The 14,963-nt window shown below is 39.3% G+C and overlaps 1 protein-coding gene and 1 long non-coding RNA gene across 3 annotated transcripts in view; one reads left to right on the top strand and one right to left on the bottom strand.

Moving 5' to 3' along the window:
* Window positions 1–14,963, top strand: part of LOC118686882 (uncharacterized) — a 62,658-nt gene that overhangs the window by 1,284 nt on the left and 46,411 nt on the right. The window lies entirely within an intron of this gene.
* HIF1A (hypoxia inducible factor 1 subunit alpha) overlaps window positions 1,346–14,963 on the bottom strand; it is a 35,425-nt gene continuing 21,807 nt past the window's right edge. Inside the window, exons 7-15 of one of the 2 annotated variants that reach the window (XM_036383351.2) lie at window positions 13,540–13,646; window positions 13,207–13,354; window positions 12,102–12,322; window positions 11,637–11,917; window positions 10,992–11,114; window positions 10,352–10,773; window positions 9,431–9,539; window positions 6,602–6,728; window positions 1,346–6,442 (exon numbers count right to left, since the gene is read on the bottom strand). In XM_036383351.2, coding sequence (XP_036239244.1) covers window positions 6,291–6,442; window positions 6,602–6,728; window positions 9,431–9,539; window positions 10,352–10,773; window positions 10,992–11,114; window positions 11,637–11,917; window positions 12,102–12,322; window positions 13,207–13,354; window positions 13,540–13,646 — 1,690 coding nt within the window. In that variant the 3' untranslated portion in view covers window positions 1,346–6,290. The remainder of the gene's footprint in view (window positions 6,443–6,601; window positions 6,729–9,430; window positions 9,540–10,351; window positions 10,774–10,991; window positions 11,115–11,636; window positions 11,918–12,101; window positions 12,323–13,206; window positions 13,355–13,539; window positions 13,647–14,963) is intronic. The other variant, XR_004980262.2, reaches the window with a different exon arrangement.

The following is a 14,963-nucleotide window of genomic DNA, read 5'->3' on the forward strand; positions in this document are numbered from 1 at the left end:
GATTTTTGTTTTTTAAACATGCAGTGAGTGGGGTGATTTCTCAGGGATGATGTTTCAAGGAACACTATATGGATTTTTTTTTTTCCCTAAGGCAGATGGGGCTGCATGATGCAAGATGTAGTGAGGATGAGGCTGTTGTGCCCATGTGAATGTGCCCTAAGTCCTCCCTTGCAGGAAGTTTGGGTACAATGTAAAGAATGAAAATGCAGAAGAATAAAACCAAGTAACAGGGCCTCTTCATACAATTTATCTGGTGTGGTATATAAAATTAAAAGCAGTATCAATTTTTAGACTAATTAATACTCTTCTTCATCACCTGTGTTTTCAATGCTCCTTCAAATTATTCATTAATACATTTTAGAACAATTAACGCCTTCAAACTAAAAAAAAATAATAAATAATTAGATGATGTAAGGAAGAGTGTGCTGGTTACTGCATCTTCTTTATATTCAACTGCTAAACAAAAGGATAAAATCCTATTTGCTCTATTAATTCCTAGTTTATAAGTTGCAATTTAAAAGCCATCCTGCACTGATATAAATAATGGGGTTTTCCAGATGCATGTGGCACAAAACAATTTTTTTACTACTTGATATGGTTGCATTAGAACACATGTTCAGGTTGAAAATATGAAAATAAATCATGAATATGTTTTATTAAATAGCTTATTCCACCTTCAGTATCTACAAACCTATTGCTAGTAACAGGATCATGCTCTACTGCGCATGCCTCCTGCTTTCAGACTTCCCAGCAAGCACAGATTTTGCAAAAGCTTTTTAATCTGTGCAGAAGTGGCATTGATTTAAGGGGACAGCAGGAGTCACAGGTTCTTGAGCTATTTGTGTGTACTGACAGCAACTGAAATCACCTGGGGACATGGCCATGGATTCAAACGAGTTTGTGTTTTGTTACTAAGGACATTCCTGGTGTGATTAATCAAAGAGGCTCCATAAATGTCCTCTGTCCCTCTGGCTCTGTAGCTGTTGCTCTCTCTTTGGCTTCCTCCAGGAAAAGCTACTCCATCCCCGTATTTGACTTGTTAAATTGTATGTTTGACCTCTTTTGTTCACACTCTGCTTAACTCAGGTAGGTGGGATAACCACATGTGAATGGGATTCAGCTTATATATAAATATTATCTATTTATATTATATTTAGTAGAAAATGTATGTTTTTGGGGACTGTGACCATGTCTGCTTGATGCCCTAGTTACTGACAGCGGGCAGTAAAGTCTCAAACCTGCAAGGAGTTTGTTACTCTGCACAGTGGTTTAGTTCACTTTAAAGTCACCTCTGCCTATTACAAAGGGGAAAAGGGATGGACAGAAAGATCACAGATGTCACAAATTAGAAACAAACCCTCTCTTTTATTGAATTTTATACTGGTACACAATCAAAAAGAAATACAGTCACAAGTACGTCAAAATGTTTCAAGAGAAATATCAATTGCAATACGTTGTACTTGGTTCCAAAAAAGAATTCCATTAAAATATACCACTTCTTCATGAGAGAATACTGCTATTATTCACAAAATCTACTGTACTGTATAAATCCAGCAGCAAACTCTTGAACTTTTTGGTAACTTGCTCAAGGTAAACAGGGAAGCAGAAGGAAAATGATAATTCAATTCTAGAATTTGGATCAAAAATCACAGTCCTCCAGAATGGAGCTTTTCAGGGAGTTAAGTCATAATGGTATTTTTAATGAAGGCTGGATACCCAACTCATGTGGAATTCCTATGAAAATGGACTTCCTACAAAGTCCTGGTGGCCTGTGTTTCTTTTCATGCTGGACAGTTACAGTTTGAGCAACGTGCCTTAGTGCAGTGACATTGGAGTGAGATGTGTGCTCAGGTCAGGAGCAGGGCAGCAGGGGGAAGGGGACAGATGGCTGACCTGGGGCCTGGCCAGCCCGGCTGACAGGGGCAGGATGCTCCCAGATCCCACCACACTGCCAGGAAAGGTTCACTCAGCAGGGAACAGGGGAGAACACTTGCCAACAGACACTGCCTTTAGCTGCCAGTGCTTAGCTGTTTCATTAAACAGCTCTTTAAGTAATGAAACATTACTATTAAATATGCAGTAGTTTAACCTGTAATCATCAGAATTACCTGACCCAACAGTTGTATTTCATTGGAAGCAGAGCTGATCATTCCATCCAAACTAAGCTTTGAAGTCCTTAAAACCCTCATCAGTGTTAAGTGGAAATGGTTCTTTTGTGCCCTAATCTGTGATTCTTTAATTCAGTAATTTGGGAGAGTTGAATGTGTGAACACAGATACTATTAAGTGTTGTTTCTCAGGTAAGTTGTTTCCATTTCACCCAAAGGTTTTCAAAGGTCACCAAAGTCCAAGCCAGTCTCACTAGGTGGGAGGAAGGTATGTTAGCAAGAGGTACTTTGGACTTGAGGCTACCTTCATTTACTCATATCTTACACCCAAGATAAGTTACTGCACACCCTATTTAAGTGATTTCTGTGGAGTTACAGCTGTAGTTTATTTTAACTACTTTCAGGTAAAGGAAGGAATTATGTCATCGTAAATACTATAAAAATTCCTTTACCTTTTAACAAACCATCACTGTTGATGATTAAAACATCAATAAAATCTGTATGTAAGAACAGTAATTGTACTATGCCCTGAAGAAAGCCTGGCTTGACTACTGCTCTAGTCAGGAAAACTTGGAAAGTAGAAAGTAACTCTGTTCTTCTCCTCAGTTTACCATTTTCACATAATTAGCATGTTCTATATACAGGAGAAAATACTGTATTTACCCACAGTTTCTTCTTTACAACAAAGAATAAATCACAGAATTATTTGCGTGGGAAGGGACCTTAAAACCTGCCTAGTTCCAAACTCCTGCCATGGGCAGGGACACCTTTCACTATCCCAGGTTGCTCCAAGCCCCATCCAACCTGGCCTTGGACACTTCCATGGCTAGGTTCTCCACAGCTGCTCTGGGAAACCTGTGCCAGTGTCTCACCACCCTCACAGACATTAATTTCCTCATCATTTCTAATATGGTGTCTCAACGTTTTAAAAAGGCAGCAAGCTGTAAAAAAAGCATGCAAGAAGAACACTAAGAAAACACTTAGAAAGCTATTTATTCTAGAAGCTTTTACTCCAAATTAGCTCCAGCATCAGACTCTGTGTTCCTGGAGTCTAAAGAGACCAAAAGCAAAAACTTTACCGGGGTGGGGGGGGGGGGGGGGGGGAACCTTAGTAAAACAAATTTGTAAAAAAAGCAACTGAAAGGTGAACTAGGTTTTGCAAACTGGCATCTGCACTTAGCAAAGCTCTTACAAGGCCAGAGCAATTACTGCTCTTTTTCTGTGCCTTGTTCAGTGTCTTTAGGAGGCTTGGGGGGTTTTGTTAGGTTATTTTTCCCCTCCAGTAAACCAATACAGCTACAGCAGTTCATCATAGTAATGAAAATATTATTATTATGCATACTAAATGTTGTTATTATGCATAGTAAAAATGTTAGAATTGAGATTTTTAGATGAAACATGGCTCAGTTAAATCCACAGCTGCTGTCACTAAGATCAAAGATGATCAAGGACAGGGTGGATGGGGCTCTGAGCAATCTGATCTCATGGAATGCCCATGACAGGGGTGTGGGAACAAGATGATCTTTAAAGTCCCTTCCAACCCAAGCCATTCTCTGACTCCAGTGGGCTCATGACCATAAATCATATGGGGCACTTCAGTCTTCCTTCTCTTTTTAACAGAGATTTTATTTTGAAAACTTTCTGCCCTCTTAGTGCACCGAAGAGGACCTGACAGATCCAAACAGGTCAGGCTCCTCCAAAACACAGCCAAGAGATCAGCATAACACCTCTGACCTGTCTCTTGGAAGTGCAAAGGATAACCCACCCCAAGCCAGCTCAAAGTTTGGTGGGGCAGTTCAAAAGCAGAAGCCAGCTGCACTTTTCACCTGCCTGCAAGACTCTCACAGAGGCACCACATCAATCCATGCAGGGCTAATAAAGCAGGAGGGATGCCCTGAACAGCAGGGGCTTAACCCAACTTCACTATTTAAACCTCCTAACTGCTGACAGAGGAAGAAAAGCCATAGAAAGAATGCCAGCCCAGACACAGCAGGCAGGGAGGAGCTCTGCTGCTTTTAGCCATTAAAAATGCATTTAAATGTTCACTAGTGAAAATGTTCTCTGCACGAAGCTTCAGCTGCAGCTGACTGCCCCTACCTTCTCCTCTCTGTGCAGCCTCTACTCAAAACTTTATCAAGTGTGCAACTATCTTCTGCTGCCAGTACCTTATCATCTTTTGTTAGTAGTGTCCCTTTAGTTTCATAGACTTGTGGCAGTTTGGAAAGTGCTCCTTTCAGTGGAACAGTAAGTTTAGAGAACAGGTTATGCTTACGTACGATGACATTGATTTCAAAACAGTGCAATGAAACCAGAAAGTTTACAATATAAAACCAAAGTAACTCCTGTGACACTCCACAACTGATTACTTATATTGAGATAAGTTTTGTACAAATAGTTTGGAGAATGCACAGAATATCTTGACCAACACAGGGTTACCAGTAGCACTGTGCTTTATGATAGCAAAATGAGGAAAGTCACTGGGTCAACAGCACAAAAATGTGGAAACAAGTTTCATCAAGTATCAGCTTAATTTTTTAATCATGGAATTTTGTGATAGAAATCCATCTCAGATCAATCACTGCTGTGAATTTTACCTTTTCCTGCTTTCCTGTGTTACCTTGATAAAGCTTCCAGAGACAAGCCTTTAAGCTGTTCATAAAGGTGAATTCTTTCTGCTCTAAAGTAAAACAAAGATGCTGCCTCCTTGCTGCCAGGTTTGCTCACTGCTGTGATTACAGGTTGAGAAGTGTAACGTCTTTGGCGAGTGGTACAACACTGTCTGGGAGACTTCAGGACTGAACAGGCTCAAAGAATTAATGCAGAGATGTTACAATCAAAATAAGGAAGCAGTAGTTTCCAATCAACTCTAAGTTAAAAAGGGAACACGGATGAACAATAACCACTAACAAAAATATAAATTATCTCATTTCTCTCAGATAACACACTCCCCAAGGGGGCCTGGTCCACATATAGTTTATTGATGTAAGAAAACAATACAGTTAGTGTTAGATCCAACCACAAAGAGCAAAAAGAATGAGTGAATGAAGGTTTTGTACAGTACATATAGGAAAATAAGATGTTTGTGACAACTATATATTTCTAAATAAAAAGGCTTCTAAATATATTCAAGTTATTGAAATCTACATGAAAACATATGGATGTTAATAGCAACAAGGTGCATAAAACCAAAACATCAAAATATTGAGCAACTCAATGATGTACTAGATAAAAGTTTGCTAACAATGCAAGATGTTTTACAATCTGCTTGAAATATCACCTATACCACACAGGGTAAGCTGAACATTTAGATTTAAGATCATACACAATATTAGCATTAACTTCAACAACTACAGGCAGGGATTTTTTTTTTAAGCTGGCAAAGTGACTACTTTAAGAACATCAAACTTTCTCTAAATTGAGAACGTATCCAAAGAAAATGCTGCTAGCCCTTTCCAGATAAAGCCTTTCCTTTGACTAACCATACCCACTGAAGTCAAAAGCATAAGACAGCATTTGAGAACAATTTATATTACAACGTGACTAAAATAATGACATAATCCAGGTTTAAACATGTTTTCATAGGCAAACAAAAGATTCTTCTTAAAAACTAGTTTTTATAAATGCAGAATATATTGCATGAGGAACTGCTGGTATTTTTTAAGAAAATATATTGTGCGATTGTGGCTACAATGCACCGCTGCAAAGCATTGTTGTTTCTTATAAAAACTATTAACATAAAAAACTTACTTGAACATAAAGAGTAAGAGAGCACAAGTCTTCCAACTACCTATGAAAAGCAGGATGGAAGTATTGCCAGTTTTTCCTGTGTTGACATTTTACTAATGATAAGTTTTGGTGACCAACTCCCCAGCCAAAAAATAAATATTTTTTTTTTAATCAGGTGCATATTTCAAAGCTGCTATTGCAAGTGTGTTTTAAATGTAATGGACTTAAAAGTGTATGTACCAAAGAATTATAAAAATGCACTAGAGTTTGAGTTATTGTTACATAAAGAACATATTAAAAAGACTGTCAAAATAAGTAGAAAGGGGATCAAAACTGAACTAACTGAATTAGTGCAGTACTGTAGCCAGGCTTCTAAAATCAGATATAGAAAATATAAATAGACTGCTTTAGGTGATGATTCACCAGTGTCCAAAAAAGGAGCAAGTTTTGTGAAAGCTCAGTTAACTTGATCCAGAGCTCTGAGCAGTTCTTCCCCCTGTAGCAGGTTTCTGTTGCCCTGTATGGGAGCGTTTACTTCGCAGTCGTAACTCGTGAGTTGGGGGAGTCCACTCTCATCCATCGACTGCCCTAGAAGTTTACTTGCTATGTCTAAAGAGGGAGGGGAAGGAGAAAAAGTGCACTTTATTCACCATGCTTAACCTCTCCTAGAGCTGTTCACAAGGAGCTATGTCTGGATAGTTTTGGAGTCTCTGTTCTCTTTCACACAGCCCCCTCCACCCCCTCTGCCTAGGAAAGGAAGATACCAACCAGTTGATAGTAGAATGATTGTCTTTTGCTCCACTCCACTGTGACCATTTGTTTTGCATCCCTTTACACGTTTCCAAGCAAGTGATGCATTTCCTCCACGGTCACCTGTCTGCTGGAATAAAGACCCCTAGAAAGAAATAAAAATAATCTTCTTTAGTGAATACTGTAGCTTTATAACCCTTCATGTCCCTCTTCCAAATTAGCAATTCATGTCACTAAGTACTAATATGGTATTGTTACAATTTAAAGTGGATTTGGTTCAGAATTTGGGGAGAAATATATTTCCAAGTACACTAAATTGAAAATTATTTAACAGAAAACTGAATCAGGTTTCAAGACCTGACTTCCCTTAGAGAGAAAACAATTACAAAATCCTGGTTATCATCAGGTACCAGGCTCAAGATTAGCGTGTACAAGTACACAAACACACCCATTTAATTACCACTGCTCTGGGGTGAGTAAGCATCAGGTTTTCACTGCAGTCTCTAATGGCTTTCTGCAATGGAATTAACAGTGGAGGCAGGAGAGTCAGGAGCCTCAGTAGGTCGATTCTAGCTACACATTTAGGATGTAAATTCTGCTTGTACTCCAGTTATTGCCACCAAGCCACCCGACCCAAGCCTTGTGAAAAATGCAGTCCTACACCAGTCTAGTGCAGATATGGCTCCTTAGCATATTGTTTTGACAGCAGAACAGAAGATATGGAGATTAGGAAGCTGTAAGGGCTTCGTATAATTGGGATAAGGAAGAAGAAGCTGCCACTGAAACAGATGGGATGGAAAGAAAAAGCACCATCTTAGTATCAAGTCTGCTGGCAAAAGTACTTGAATCTGCAAAGTTTGGTCTTGTTAGTGACACTGACTGCTGCAAAAAGAGGAGAAGGTGTTTCACAACACTGCCATTATCCTCAAAATAGTGAGGAACATATGTTTTCAGGTTATAAAGCACCTGTGTAAGTCAAGGGAGCAGCTGTATAGTAGAAGTTATAGTTAACTCAGAGCTGCAGCTCATAGTGAGATTAGTCACCTACAGTGCTGCTGCTTATTTTTTACCAAGAATGCATTCCAGCCCTACATGTTAAGAAAGATATGGCTTGTAACTGTTCCAGTGTAATGATTTATATCATTATTCTATAACCTCACTATAACACAATATTTTATAATCTTACTATATCTTGTCCTTGTCTAATTCTCCTGTTTTCTTAGGAAGCTAAAAGTAGTATTTTACTTTGGTCTTCATTTATTTTCACTCTTGCAAAATACATCCCACTTCCCTAGAGCTAAAAAGTTGTGGCAAGTGTTTGTACAGCCCTAGAACAGCATGTATTTTAGGCTTGGACTTAACATTATTTTTCTTCTGCTTGTGTGAAAGGCCTGTATATCCTCCCAGAAATCCACTGTGGAGAGAGAAGCCAAACAACAAAAGCACTTCTTAAAATAACTCCACTAAGACCCAGCTTCATGGAAATTCAGCTTCTGGCTCTGAGAAACCATCACAATATTTGTAACACTTTTGTCAGATAGAGACAAAAGAAAAAGTTTAGCAAAAGATGAAGTCTGAACCTGTAAGGATTAAACTGGCACTAAGCACAGAAGCCTGAACTCTATTCCAGCAGATAACACAAACTGCTTGTGTTCCGTGCATTTAATAACATTCCATGCTGTTTTGAATATTTTATCAGCAACATTATGAGCTGTAGCACCTCTGCATGAGAAAAGGGCAGTGGAAAGCAATAACATTTCTTGTAGAGCTGTGAATTCTTGCAGGGCTTCTGGAAGCAGCAGAACAACGTGCATGGAAGTGCAAAGCATTTAACAAATGAAAACAACCACATAGAAAGGGCATAGAAAAACTGATTTGTCTTATGCTCAGACTAGAATGCTAGAACAGGAATAAGGAGAGTTCAGAGGAAAAATAATCCTGCACTGTAAATATGGTAGATGACTACAACTAGGAGGTGGCCCAGTAGAGAAACAAAGAAGCTCACAAAGAAGCTCAAAGGCTACATTGCAGTAGAGGAATTAAAACTAAGAGTTTTTAAAACTTGACAAGTGGGAATTTGCAGTGAAGATGAGAGAGAAAAAACAGTGTGCAAAGGCAAAGCTCAAGGTTTCAAAATACTGAGAATTGACAATGAGACACAAAGATTATGAAGACAAGGTACCCTTGCAGAAAATAACAAGCTGGACAACCCCCAATCAAGTGACACAAATCTAGGACTATCTACAAAGTTTCTTTTGAATAGCTGGGACAGATGAGGATGAGCTACTCCCAAGTGCCCACACTAATACTAGAGAGAGCGTGCATGAAAGGGAGTGGCAGTAATAGACATCAGCTAGGTTATTATAGGAGCTCTCTTCCCTCACAGTTCAGATGGTCTTATCTGATTAAGTAAAGGAATCTCAGACCCAATGGAAAAATAGAAGCATAGGAAGAAGCATAAGAACACTAATCTTCAGTGTTGACAAATATGAAAACTGAGTTTGAATTCAAAAGTTAAATCAATAGAGCAATTACACATTTAAATGTGATGTCTTACATTTGTGCATATTTTACTAAAGAAACACATATGTTCACAGAAGAGTATCTTCTACCTAATCAAGAAATGCACACGGGTGTAGAGGGCACTTTTGAAAAGGTGACAGTAAAAGAGAACTAAAAGTGGAGTATCTGCCTATAAATATATAATTAAAATTTCACTATCAATTATCTCTCATCCCAAGATTCCACTGCTTACCAACAGCTTAACTCAGGAGTCTGCACTGATGCCTCATTTTAGAAATTGCAAGATTAAAAGTGAACATTTTAAAATGGTAAAACAAAACTCACAATTCCAACTGCCTGAAAAAGTGAACCATCATGTTCCATTTTTCGTTTTCTCTGAGCATTATGCAAAGCTAGCATCTTTGGATTTAGTTCTTCATCCAGTGCAGTAGATCTAAGAAAAATTGATTCAGGCTGTTAAGACATTTCTACTTTCCTCGAGCCATTCTTCTTTCGTGGACACTTTTATAAACAACATCACAGAACTGAATTTATGAACTCCACTACTTTTCGTTCATAAATTGACTTATTTCAACAATCATTTTCTATGAGCACAGCAAATGTTAGCCTTTAATCTTGCTGTGAAGCTCAGAATGAGTTTTAACAAAAAAATTTAAATCTGCAGAAAAAAAAGCATAAAAGTTCAGCAGTTCACTATCAACAGAAAAAAGGGAAGAAGGGTGAGGAAAAGTCTATTCGGAATATTTCAATGTACAGATAAATCTTTTACATATCACAGATCTCATGTTTGACTTAATATAGTTTTCTATTGTGATAAATATGTACTACAGGCACCACAGACCATCACAAAACACATTTAGTTTGAAAAGCAGTATCTATTGCTTGTAGATATCGGTACATCTGATATCTGCAGCACAGACTGTAGTTGCCTCTTACCTCTAACACAGTGGACAAGGATGAAAGCACCAGAAACATTGTGTGGGTGTAACTACCTGAATTGCCTGCATTTTTATAAAGGCTGCACATCAGGTACAAGAGCAGAACAGAATTTTTACATGAGGGGCTTAGGTAAAGGCCACCATGAAATTACCTTTAGGGGAGTTTACTATTAAAAAAGGACTCATTTGACATGTCCAAATTTAAATGTCTGTGAAGAACGCTGAGGATGAACACACAACAGCTGGCAGAATTTATATCTAATTCCTCGAGCAGAACCAGAGCTTAAGCTGCATTTTTTTAAAATACCTTTCATTGAGAGTGACTGTCAGCAAGCTGGGTGCTCCTGGAGAAGGCTTTTCCACCTGCTCCACCGTTCCTTTCCCTGCCCTGATGGGTGAGGCAGTTCGACTCCTGCTCCCCCCGTAGGGCGAGGCGGGGGCGCTGCTGGGCTCGGTGCCCCCGCGCGGGGGCGAGGAAGGGACCACGATCGGCTTCACCTCGTCCCCGCGCTCCTGTGCCTTCAGCTTCACCTCCTCGGGGCTGCCCGTGCCTGCCTGGCCCTGCTGCTGCTGCTGCTGCTGCTGCTGGAACAGGGGGACGCTGCCTGCACTCTGCGAGCTGGACGAGCTGCTGCTCTCCAGCGGGGACAGCTGATCGAAGGAGCGCAGCTGGAAGTCGTCATCCATCGGGATGTAAGGAGCCAACATCTCTAAATCTAAATCGGTTTCCTGGAATGGACAAGAGGGGGAACTTAGCAGTGTGGAAGAAAGCTCAGCTAGGACTTCATCAAGGTTTTTCCTGTTACCAAATCCTTACAAATTTTTTTTAATTTTATGTTTTAATCAAAATATTACATAAAAAGGGAAGGAGGTGCCTGAAAACATTCTAAAAAGGAAAAGGACATTCAAAATTCTCTATCATCTTTTTCTAAGTCACTGTACATTACCTGAGTAGAGAATGGATTTTTTGCTTCTGTATCTATGGCAAAGAGTTTCTCCACTAATTCCAGTTTGAATTCACTGGCCATATCATTATCCACATCAAAGCAGTAGTCGTTGGGACTACTGGGCTGTGAAAACATTTTGAACACAGTTTTAGGTTTCTGTCACTGCATCACTTGCCATTGTTACCTACAGATTCTCTGCAAAATACTCTAATGTAGAAACTAATCCCAAATTGTAGCTGCACAAAATTAAAATGGGAAAGGAAAACTCTTACATTTACCTGTATACACTCAAATTTACCCCACCAGGGAAGCACTTGCTTAACTGAAACCTGGAAGTAGCCTCTACAGTAATTCACTGCAAATACTTTGCTGTTTAGGGAACCTGTATCTGAACCAACTGAATGAAAAAGATCAATCCCAAGCTCTCCTTGGTTCTGTCAGATAGTATTGCAGACATTTGCAAGACTCACTTTAATGAAAAGATATGACAATTTATCAGTTTTCTCAGATCATAGTGTGAGCTTAAGTCATAAGGTAGAAATAATTTCCCATTCCTGTCCTGGCTGCATCCTTAACCAGATCTGCCCCACAAGACCCAACAGCACATCCATTTTAATGACAGCATAACCAAATGATGAAACTCACCTCAGGGGAACTTTGGCTGGTACTTGCATCAGAAGGGCTGGTTGGTTGTTCTTGCACCTGAGGCATGGTAAAAGAAAGTTCAAGTGGCTCTGTGTTTGGCTCCAGCTTTGATACAACTTCTCTATTGAGTGCAGGATCAGCATTGCTACGAAGTGGCTTTGTAGTTTCAGAGGCAGGTAGTGGGGACATTGCCATATTTATATTCTGCAATTTCTCACTGGATGAGGGGAGCATTACATCGTTATACAAAGGAACTTCATCACATTGTTGTTCATCAGACTCTATAAAAATTAAAAGAAACCATCAACCTAAGTAACAGTACTGTGTGTGTCTATGGACCTCATTAAATTGAAACAGCAGCTGAAATACCACTGGACAAGTGGTACTGGGAGGTTATTTTATGAAATCTACTATAAAAAGTAACTTTGCTAATTAACATGCTCTCCAATTTAAACACACACCCACCATTACTGCTGAAATCTAGAGAGATAATTGTGTCTCCAGCAGCTGGGGCTAGCACGGTTAAAGCATCTGGTTCCTGTTTAAGTTTTTCAAATAGGCTGTTGGTATCATCCAGGTCATCTTTACTGAATATTTTGGTCATTTTCATCTCAGGAGACTCCACTGGTTTCAGCATACACTCAGTTTGTCCAAGGGAAAAAATTAAGTCCTTCTGAACAATTCCACTGTCAGACAGAGAAGAAGATGACTGTTAAAGAACAGCTAAAAGGAATAAGTTCTGGCCTAATAGCTTTCTAGGTTGAAACTCACCCACTCTCCCCACCAAAAAACCCCAAACCAAAACAAACAAAAAACACCCCACCACACATTTCCCACAAAATTACCAGGATAAGAGCTTTAAGATTTTTTTTTGTTACTCATTCTTTCCTCAAAAGTAACAGACAAAGCAAGCACTAATTGTGGTGCAATCATAAAAAAAAACATAAATATGCTTTTCTGAAAGCATTGAAAAAGGAAAAGATGCTTAAAAAAGAGAAAAAAGTTAGACATTTCCTAAACTGCTTTTCTTTGTTTTAAATGAACGGGAAATATCTTGATAGACTATATTGGGACATTCACTGAAGTTTTGAAAAACTAATTTAGGACTATTAGACATTTGCAGAAGAATAGTCAACCACTCTGCTCTCAACTGAAGCTTTCAACTAAAAGAGGAGTTCTAAGGAATAAAAAAGATAGATGGGATTGAGAATGACACCACTACTGCTGCTCTGACTCCATGACAAAGTTATTGGTGGAATTAACTGCTCCAGACTTGGGACAAAGATTAGAGAGTTGTCTAGAATGCAAATGCTCAAGTGCTTCCAATCATACAGAAGAGGCTGGTTCTACACTCACTTGCCCGCAGAGATCATCTACTGACATCACTAGACCAAAAAAGCATTTTGTTCTCAAATACAATTTCTAATCCTAGGACTGGCAGTATTCTAAGAAAAATTTCACTGGTAGGAAACAGCAGCATCATAACACACTCAGCAGGGGACCAGCGCCATCAGAATCTGACTTGGTCTTCACTAAAAATGATGACAACACTGAAGTCCACTCAACTTACCTCAACACATAGTTCACACACACTATGCACTGTGGCTGAGAATTCTTAGTGTTGTATATAACAGTTGCTTGAGTTTCAACCCAGACATAGCCACCTTGTTTGGCCAGCATTCTGTACTGTCCTGTTGTCACCTGCCCTTTTGTGAACACTAAAAGCAGAAAGAACACCAGCTTCAATTACAGGCAGAAAAACCCCAGCAGAACTGTTTGAGGTCAGTATTCATTGCAGATTCCTATCTGCAACTAAAAGAAAGCCCTTGTTCTTCTGCTGCTTTCCCCCAGGGCTGTTTCCATCTCCTGTAGTTTGAGGGCTTTAAATTCAGTTTTCACTTACTGTCATGGTGTGTTTTGGTCAGATGATCAGAATCCAGTGCGTGATAATACTCATAGATTGAGCGACCCAAGAGCTCCTCTGGCTCATACCCCATCAACTCTGTAATTCTTTAAAACAAGAGAAAAAATTGCTATGTGAAAGCAGACACTGGCCAGCACAAATACCAGAGCATTTGGATGCTTGCACATCTAGAAAAACCTTAAGAATCACTTCCACACATATCAGCAGCAAATTTGGTTTACTGGAACTTTTCATTTTGAAATAAATTGCTATTTTGATGCTTCTTTAAAAGAGAGATTTCAGCAGGCATAGGATTTTAAGTCTCACTGAGTATTTATAAATCACATAGTGGGGATAGGATTTAACAAATCCCCACTTTTTAGACATTTTTATCTTTTTGCTTCAAGGTAGACCAGCTACTTACAGACCAGCTTAGGCAAACATGAGAATTTAACAAAATACTAAAGGTACACTTCAACAGTTTTAATCCTGCAACTAAGAGAAATTAGGAATCAGATTTACTCTTCCCACTCAAGCACTGGCCTGCTTTTAAGGCAAGTGGGATTTCTTTAGTCTCTAGAGGGCAGTGCTAACCAGGGAAGTGCTTCTATTTTGCCCCATTCTAGATGTGGAAAGTGACCAAGTAAGTACCTTCTGTGTGTACCATCAGTCCTAGAAAGGTTGTTACTGCAGAGGTCAGAAATTACCATGTATCAACCTCTTCCTGCATCTAACTGCAACAACTAACTAGAAATTCACTTTTGTTATAAAATAAACGGGTAGTAACAAATGACACCAAATTAAAAACAAAAAAAAATTAAACAAACCAAACCCAAACAAAAAAAACTTGAGCTATTTCCTTCATTTGCATTTATCAAATTTATCAAGCTAAGTTCCCAAAGATAGGAAAATCAGTCTGATGTGTCTGACTACACCCCTGATTTGCACCAGAACACAGAATCTCATTTTTCAACAGCAGATGTATTACATTAAAAGTACAGCTGAACATCTGGGTATTTTTTGACAGAAGAAAGCAGACACTGATCCCCTGAGGAAGGGAGAGGAGAGGAAGCAGTAGCAATAAAATACATCTGACAAGTATTACACACATACTCTTTTCAGTCACCAGAATGCCCCATCTTTGACAAACCTAAAATTCTGCTTTTTCAGTGTCTGGAAGAATCCTCTCATTTCAATTTAAATCACTGCCACTACAGTAAAGACCAGTTTGAAGAGGGAGTTAACTGAAGGCAAAGGATTTATCCATAGAATCACAGAATGGCTTGGGTTGGAAAGCACCTTCAAGACCATCCTGTTCCAAACCCCTGCCATGGGCAGGGACAGCTCTCACTAGAGCAGGCTGCTCAGAGCTCCATCCAGCCTGGCCTGGAACACCTTCAGGGATGGGGTAGCCACAGCTCCTC

Source organism: Molothrus ater, chromosome 6, assembly GCF_012460135.2.
Source record: "Molothrus ater isolate BHLD 08-10-18 breed brown headed cowbird chromosome 6, BPBGC_Mater_1.1, whole genome shotgun sequence".
Taxonomy (NCBI): domain Eukaryota; kingdom Metazoa; phylum Chordata; class Aves; order Passeriformes; family Icteridae; genus Molothrus; species Molothrus ater.